The 9402-nt window shown below is 39.3% G+C and overlaps 1 protein-coding gene across 1 annotated transcript; it reads right to left on the bottom strand.

Annotated features, from left to right (window-relative positions):
• Positions 1-7291: 7291 nt before the first annotated feature.
• Positions 7292-8056, bottom strand: LOC110933568. The gene has a single exon (XM_022176784.1). The coding sequence runs from the start codon at positions 8054-8056 to the stop codon at positions 7292-7294; it is 765 nt and encodes a 254-aa protein (XP_022032476.1).
• Between the last annotated feature and the right edge of the window lie 1346 nt (positions 8057-9402).

Below are 9402 nucleotides of genomic sequence, written 5' to 3'. Positions count from 1 at the left end.
TTGTCTTCGCTCTCAAAATCTGGAGACACTATTTGTACAGTACAAAATGTGTGGTTTTCACTGACCACAAAAGTCTTCAACATATCTTCAATCAGAAAGAACTCAACATGAGACAGCGACGCTGGGTGGAACTTCTAAACGACTATGACTGCGAAATTCGCTACCATCCTGGTAAGGCGAATGTCGTAGCTGATGCTTTGAGTCGCAAGGAACGTACTAAGCTTCATTGTGTTCGTGTCCAATCTGTTATTCAAACCGATATCCAAGCCCGTATTTCTAAGGCTCAACAATCTTGTGTTTCACAAGGTTTGATGGATAAGGAATTTCCTTATCACATAACACCTGCTCTTGAACTGAAAGACAATGGATCGTATTACTTCATGGACCGCTTGTGGGTCCCGAGCCAAGATAATCTTCGTACCTTGCTTATGGATGAAGCCCATAAGTCTCTTTATTCTATTCATCCTGGCTCAGATAAGATGTATAAGGATCTTCGTATTCAGTATTAGTGGCCCGGTATGAAGAAAGACATTGCCTTATACGTATCCAAATGCCTTACTTGTCTTAAGGTTAAGGCTGAACATCAGCGTCCTTCTGGTTTATTGGAACAACCAGACATCCCAGTTTGGAAATGGGAAAACATTACTATGGATCTCATTACCAAACTTCCGCGCACAAAGAAAGGTCACGATGCCATCTGGGTAGTCGTTGATCGTCTTACCAAATCAGCGCATTTCTTGCCAATCCGTGAGGATTTTTCGGCTGACAAACTTGCTCAAATCTACGTAGATGAAATTGTAGCTCGACATGGTGTTCCTTTGAACATCATTTCTGACAGAGATGCTCGTTTCACTTCTCATTTTTGGAGAACCATGCAATCTGCTATGGGGTCCCAACTTAATCTGAGCACACCTTATCATCCGCAAACGGATGGTCAATCTGAAAGAACAATCCAGACTCTGGAGGATATGCTTAGAGCTTGTGTGATCGATTTTGGTGGTAGTTGGGATTCACATCTTCCATTGATTGAATTCTCCCACAACAACAGTTATCACTCCAGCATCAACATGGCTCCTTTCGAGGCTCTCTATGGTCGAAAATGTCGTTCACCAATCTGCTGGAATGAGATTGGCGAGGCTCAACTTACTGGACCTGCCCTCATTTTAGAGACAACAGATAAGGTAAAGAAAGTTCGTGATAACCTTCAGACAGCTAGAAGCCGTCAAAAGAGTTACGCAGACCTAAAACGCAAGCCCTTGGATTTTCAAGTCGGTGATCGTGTATTACTTAAGGTCTCACCTTGGAAAGGTGTGATCAGATTCGGAAAGAAAGGAAAACTTGCACCTAGATACGTTGGACCATTCAAGATCGTCGAAAGAATCGGTAAGGTAGCCTACAGACTTGAGTTACCTCCTGAACTTGGAAATGTTCATCCAACCTTTCACGTGTCCAATCTCAAGAGGTGTTTAGCTGATGAGAACCTCCACATACCGCTTGACGAAATTCGTGTTGATAAAACACTAAACTTTGTTGAGAAGCTGGTGGAAATCATGGAACGTGAAGTCAAGTGGCTTAAACGCAAGCGCATTCCTTTGGTCAAGGTTCGCTGGGAATCTAAACACGGACCCGAGTTTACTTGGGAACGTGAAGATCAAATGAAGGCGAAATATCCGCATCTTTTTCCATGAGTTTCCTCTAAATAAATTTCGGGACGAAATTTCCACAAGTAGGGGAGACTGTAAAATTTGTGCTTGTAATCATTGTGAACAGTTCAGTTATCAGTTAAACAATGTTATTTTATCCCAATGTTTGTTTGGTTGTGTTTTACATTTTTCATGTTTTGACTTTTGTTCAATTTCAAACTCTACATCGCTTTCTAGAGAATTTTACACAAACTGGTGCGTAAACGTACTCAGTTTAATGCGACAAATACTCCGGAACATCAACATAAACTCAAAATACCTTAAATAACCTTTACATAACTTATAAATAAGTTTTGAAGGCTTTGGTATGGCAAAAACAAGTTAATTCGCTTACAGGGACTAAACTTGACAAACTCCGAAAGTATGCCAATTTGAACTGTAACGAACATTCCGGAACATGTCCATAAGTTAAACATACCATAAATATCCTTTACATTGCTTAGAAATAGGCTTTGAGGGGTTTGGTATGCTAAAACAAACTTTTGGATCATTCAGGGGCTAAAAGTGTCAAAAAGTGCACAAGTTTGCACTTTCGCGCATAACTTACGTTCTGAATACATCCGGACATCCAAAAATTTATGTAAGCATTATAATATTATGCCTTAGTGTTTGGCATGAGAAAAATCCATTCGTCGCGTCATTTGGATCATTTTTCGCACTTATGCGCATTCCGTCGTAATTAACCGAACATCGCAATCGTACGGCCAAACGAACCAACATCCAGAACATTTTTGAGCATGTTTCATGTCCACAATGTTTAGGCATCATTTTAGGGCCTTAAAGTTGGCTTTACGGGCCTTATCAGTGCCGGAAATGGCTTAAACATGCAACAGGGACCTAAACTGTAAATTCTGCAAGTGGTGCAGATTAGACAGGGCCATGCGGCCCGCATTAGTTTGGCCTGCACCTTGACGCGGGCCGCGTCAGACATACAGATCAGATAAGATCAATTAGTCAGCAAATCTCAGCTGATTAAACCACAACCACATGATTTCACTTGCCCTTTCAGCTCACTAAGGGTCATTTTCAGTAACCACAACTTTTCGACAAGTGTACGCACAAGATTCGATCACGTTTTTCAAGAAACGATCCTAACAGTTCGGGAAATACTATAAATACCCCACCCCCATTCTTGTTAAAACCCACAAAAATCTGATCTATGCTCTAACTTGGAACCTTTGTTTCATACCTGAGCCATTTTGATCTAGATTAGCATTCGGGGACCCTTCGTAAGTATTCTTTCGTTCTTTTAATCGCTTTCTACTCCAAAAGTCAATGTTTTGTTTGACTTTCTACGTTGACCAGCTTATGGTCAACACGAAGTTCATTAGAACTTCTTAACGTGAGCGTGATTACGATGGTTATAGTCCATAGTGACTATACCTACTGATTACCACGTTATCTAGGCTCAGTGACGAGTCGTAGTTTCGGCCAAAATGCGCACTCTTGCGTATTTTGTAACCAAACTACTCGTGAGCATCAAAGCCATTTGTTTTGATGCCAAACCTGTTTTTCTAAACATAGTTAAGCATCTTCTAACATGCTTAGCTCGTCACTTTTAGTATAGTGCATATATAGGGTCGTAAGGTAAGCGATCTAAACCATCGCTTATACTTTCAAACCCGACCCATTTGGTCGATCATTAGGATCCGACCAAACCCACTAGGTGACCATAGTTGTAACCTTCCGAGGTTATACCTTGTGGTCACTATGTTAGGCGTTCCAAACGCGTTCTACGCGAACGACGCGTTAAGGTAGCGTAAGCTACCTAAACGGGTCGTAATGGGTCGCAAGCACTTAGTTTAGGTTTCATTTTAGTATGTAGGCTTTGTTAAACCATATTACACGAGTCTCCATACTCGTTTGGTTTACGAACCCGCATACTATCCGATCCTTCCGATTTTGGTCAGGTATATTAATATAGCTACCTATTAGGTGCCGTTTGATATCCCGTGATCGCTAGCATTGTGTGATTATTACACAAGGAATTCAAAGCAATCTCAGGTGAGTACATAGAACCCCATCTTTTACATGTTTTCGAGGAGTTCATGTGAGTACATTGAACCCCTCTTTTACTGTTTTCCAAACTGTTTTGGGGTGAAACACATGTGCCTACTTGTTACTTTCATGCTTTCCATGTTTTCACATCATATACCGGCTATGTTCGTTAGTACATTATAGTACATGTTTTCATTACATTTCATGCTATGTATGCCCATTGTGTGCGTACTTAGTACATTGCTTTACATTACATTTCATGCTATGTATGCCCATTGTGTGCGTACTTAGTACATTGTTTCACATTACATTTCATGCTATATATGCCCATTGTGTGCGTACTTAGTACATTGCTTTACATTACATTTCATGCTATGTATGCCCATGTGCGTACTTAGTACATTGGTCCACATTACATTTCATGCTATTTATGCCCATTGTGTGCATACTTAGTACAATTGCTTACATCACATGCCTTCATTTTGTTATGACATTTGGTTTGTTTAACATGGAACAATACATTCATTAACATTAGCTACGCCGTTCGTTAGTAGGTAGTGGTACCATAGGAATTGACAACTCCCGTTCCTGAAATCCTGGGTTTGTTTGGATTGGAAGGAATGACCGAATTCGATATACATAACTTAGATAAACCTTTAATTTGTTTAAGGGTTTATCGCCACAGTCTCAAGGCTTGGATGTATGCATTTTTACAATACCGCATAAATGTTTATATCAGTAGAGCATGCATTGTTCCACAAAACGTAACGTTGATTTAAACCATGTTTTACTTCAACACCTTGTTTTGTGCATTTTACTTATGGTTTAGTTGATACATTTCACTTACCATACAAGATATATTTTGGGTACACATTACATGATCTACATTAAACATAAACATTCTGACATTGATATACATACATGGTGGTTTACATTGAACATAGACATTTCGACATGGCTTACACAAATAACACTTGACAATTGAATTATACATGAACAATTTACATGGTGGTTGGTTTGGGTAAATGGTTGGAGTAACGTGGCGTATGTAATATGATACAAACATGGTGGATACGCCGCTGGTACTTCCTATATATAAATGCTTGTATAATATTACATATCGTAGCGTTATCTAAGTCATTTCAGTTTAGACACATTACATTTTACACAAATAACATACTCTTCACAAGACATTATTTTTTTTACAGACAACTTATCTTATTCAACTCATTTTACTTGGTTACTCGTTTAACCTTACACTTATCTATACATATCATCTGATATTATCGTTTTTCAAATGGTTTACAAAGCAAGACAAATTACAAGGTTCATGACTGACTGTTATTAAACATTTCTTTAAACTCAAGTCATGAATCCCATTTTCACAAAACCTATGTATCTCACAGGCATTTTTATGCTGACGTACCTACTTTCACATGTGTTTTCAGGAGCAATTCCATAGGATGATGATCATGACACTAGGGCGGACCTGTGCCTTAGAGACTAAAAATACAGATAGACTAGTTTAATTATGTCACGAACTCTTTGTTTTCCTGTTTAAGACAATGTATTACGCTTGTTTAATAAATAAAATGTAACTTTGATTTCCATGGTTATGAAACAATTAATTCTGTCGACAACACTCCCCGGCGTTTCCGCCGCGTTTGCCTGTTATACGCGGCCGAGGTGTGACAAAAACCCACCAGGTAGAATAATGATTGGAAAATTTTTTGTGAGTTTCCTATGCTATGATATAATCTAAGAGTAATCTTGATTTTTCATTAACTTGGTGAACAGTACATAGAGGTACGAACAAAACATTCTAGGGTCCTAACCTGAGATCATTTACTGGCGTCTTACATGATGAAGAGGCAACGCCATATGAGAAGATAGGTTGTCAGCAGTTTGACTATTAAAATCATCCAGCGTATCGAACATAGGGATGGAGACACTTGAAAACGTGAGTTAGAGAAGGCCCACAAAGCATCGTCTAGTTTATATGAGAATATAGGTTGTCACAACAGTTTGACTCTTCATGTTTCACCCTGCTTGATGTTGGAGGGTTCAATGTTTCGTTAAAGTTTTCCAGGTGAGAAATAGAGGAGGTATTAGTGAGTTCCAAGGGTAGTGAATAATATGGATCACGTATAGGAAACTAGCTAGTGTATGTAAGGTTTGGGATATTGAAGTTAGGAGGTAGAAAGTATGGATCATCACCATCCATATGTATTGGTTCTGATGTCTAGTTTTTAGGTTTATCAGTTTGGGTTTTAGTTTGGGGAACAAGGTATTGGCCATAGGTGGGGGGGGGGGGGGGGTAAAGAACTCATCCTCATGCCTGGTCGTACCGACATCCTGGGTTTAGTACGAAACATCGGATTCCGTGGCTTCGGATGGAAATTTTCCTTGAAAGGGAATAACATAGGGTCATCATCATCGATCTCCTTTCCGAGAGGCATTCTCCTGAAAATTCATAAAATCAATAACTATATTATAATGAGACAAGTAGTCCTGGGTTCAGGTCTAGAACTCAGAATAGTCATACGAAATCTGAGTTTTGTGATATTTGAGTTTAGACACAAAAGGCTAGTGTCTAATTCACTCAAATTGTAGCTCAGATACCAACATGTCACACCCCGGATTTCCAATGGGCCTAGATGGGTTTAGTCGTGACGGTTGGATGCGTCTAGGGGTAATGAATTGTCTAAGAAGACTACAAACACACCAATTATCACAATTTAATAATAATGCAGTGGAAGTATTAAGAGAAAAAATATTCATAAAATTAAAGTGTCGAATATTCAAAATACAAAGTTATTCAAATGTTCAATTTTAAGCCCATAGGCGGGATCGAAGTAAAAGAAGCTTAGACATCTTAGGCCTTAAGCTAGGAGTTGCAAATTACATAGCCTTTATTATAGCCGACCCGAATATATAGCCTAATATCATGGTTCGGTACCTGCAGTTCAATCTGTTGAAAATACGTTAGCTTTCGCTAGTAAATACAATTAACTGACTCATTTTGAAAAGAGTTTTTTAAAAATGATTTTATACATAGAGAAAACACGTAGGTAATGATTTAATATTTCTTGGGATTTTGTCTTGTCACCAGATTGACATATTTCTCATACAATGGGAACCAGATATCAAAGCCGGCCATTGTCAGTGCTATAATGATTAAGGTACACACCAAATTTGAATAACATGTCTTACAGTCAGTATGCCTACCCCAGCACGTTATTCTGTATGGCCATAATAGTTCATGAGTCGGGACGCCCGGACATGGTACCAATAACTCCCAATTGTTTCAGTTATCAAATATAACGGATTAAACTGGGTTCTTACATTTATGGGTTATCATAGGCGACCTATTTTTTTTTTGGGTAAGGGATTACCCTGGTAAATTTTATAAATGAATAAAAGAATTACACGAGTGTGCCAGAGTGACACAATAGTTCTAGACTTGGCATACCAAGACTAGACGAAACCAATAAAACGTCCCCAAACAGCCAACAAAAATCCAAAAGAAGACTACCCAAGCCCAAACAACGGCAACAACAAAAACAAAAAAAACAACTAGACTACAACCACTAGCCCGTGTCGATATCCATAGTCTTCATTTGCATCTTCCATCTCTCCAGCTGAAATGGGTTCTTGGATCTCCTTCTCGCCCTGAAAGTCATCAATTTGAACCTCACCGTCTGTAGGACAATATCCGCAATTTTGGAAGAAGGCTGATGGTTTTGGGAGAAAAGCCTGTTGTTTCTCTCTTGCCAGACAAAGTAAGCAGCTGCCGCCACCACTAGTTTACTAACAATGGTTTTTGAGCTCTTGGAACTAGCTCTTTGTTCAAACCATGCCATAATAGAGGCCCAACTAGCATCAACGCTATCCATGTATGCTATGTCTTTAACCTTGTTCCAAACTTGCATCGCAAAGGGACATTCGAAAATCAAATGATCACGAGAATCTTTATTGTATCTACAAAGCGGGCAACACATAAGATTAAGATTGGTAGCACTACCCATGTCCCAAATACCCATTCGGTCCTGAGTTTTCAGTTTATTCTTGATTACCAACCACAAATGGAAAGAATGTCTCGGTATGCATTGCGCAAACCACACTAAATCCACCCATGGAACCTCCTGATCGCACCTACGGATGTTATTCCAGACCCAACCAGAACTAAAGTGCGTATTGTTACTTTGACTATCCTTCCAAACCAGGTTCTCACCTCTATTTTGATCCAGGGTCGAAGGAGGTAAGTTAATCACCACCGGATAAAGGTCAAACCAAGCACTCGACCATCTCCACATATTTTGATCATCAACAAGGTCAAACACTGTCGTCTGCATACTAAAGCCACACTATGGATGCGTCTAGGGGTAATGAATTGTCTAAGAAGACTACAAACACACCAATTATCGCTCCATGCATTAGCTTTATGGCCATCACGTATAGAATACCAGATGAAGGGACGAACCGTCGTTTCGAATAGAAAGAATTTTCCTCCACCCGCAACTCAAACTACCACGGTAAGGAATTTCACAGAAATTCCTACCTTTTATTTGATGGGAATGAACCCGTTTGACCCAAAGTGAATCTCTATTTATAAGGATACTCCATATATGGTTTGCTAGAAGAGCTTTATTGACATCAGTGATACATCTAATCCCCAACCCTCCCTCCAACTTTGGTAAACAAACATTTTTCCATGCAACTTTTGGTTTGGCAACCTGATTCGGACCCCCACTCCACAAAAAGTTTTGCATTCGTTTTTCAATCTCTCCAATAATACGGGCCGGCAACATGAAAACGGAAGCCCAGTAAATATGCATAGCCGATATAACCGAGTTGATCAGTTGGAGCCTTCCTGCAAACGACAAGGACTTAGACATCCAACTATTCATCTTTTTATCCACGCGATCCACAAGAATCCTGCAATCTTTGTACATCAGTTTGGACGAGATTATCGAGACTACTAGATATCGAACTAGCAATTCTCCCTCCTGAAACGACATAATTGATAGAATTTCCTGCTTAACGGAATGAGGAACACTACCAAAGTACATCGTGCTCTTAGCCATATTAGGTGTTAACCCTGACATTCGAGTAAAAGAATTCAAGACATCCCTCATGATCTTCACTGAGAACAAGTCAGCATTGACAAACAAAAATAAATCATCAGCAAATGAAACGTTCATTATCTTCTGTTGTTTACACTGAACATGGTATCTGAATGCATTATTTTTGTCCGCCGCTTGATGCAATAACAAAGATAATACCTCCATCACTAAAGTGAATAAGTAAGGGGATATGGGGTCTCCGAGTCTTAAGCCTCGTTTACCTTTGAAGTGACCACACAAGTTCCCGTTAATGCTTAATGAGTATGAGACAGATGACACACATGTCATGATCCATTCAACCATCTTATGCAGAAATCGAAACCCAATTAGAATTTTTCTTAGAAATGCCCAGCTAACCGTATCATAAGCTTTCTGGATATCAATTTTGAACGCACACCTCGGTTTGCCTCTGCTAAGATGGTAGTTATGCATAAGCTCCTAAGTGAGCAAGATATTATATTATCTGTGATCTTTCGGCCAGGCACAAAAGCAGACTGATTTATATCAATCAATTTACCCAAGCTACATTTAATTCTATCCGTTAGGATTTTGCTAATACATTTAAATATAACATT

This window comes from Helianthus annuus, chromosome 4, assembly GCF_002127325.2.
Source record: "Helianthus annuus cultivar XRQ/B chromosome 4, HanXRQr2.0-SUNRISE, whole genome shotgun sequence".
Taxonomy (NCBI): Eukaryota; Viridiplantae; Streptophyta; class Magnoliopsida; order Asterales; family Asteraceae; genus Helianthus; species Helianthus annuus.
Note: the sequence above shows the minus strand (reverse complement) of the source record. Positions and strands in the feature narration are given on the sequence as shown.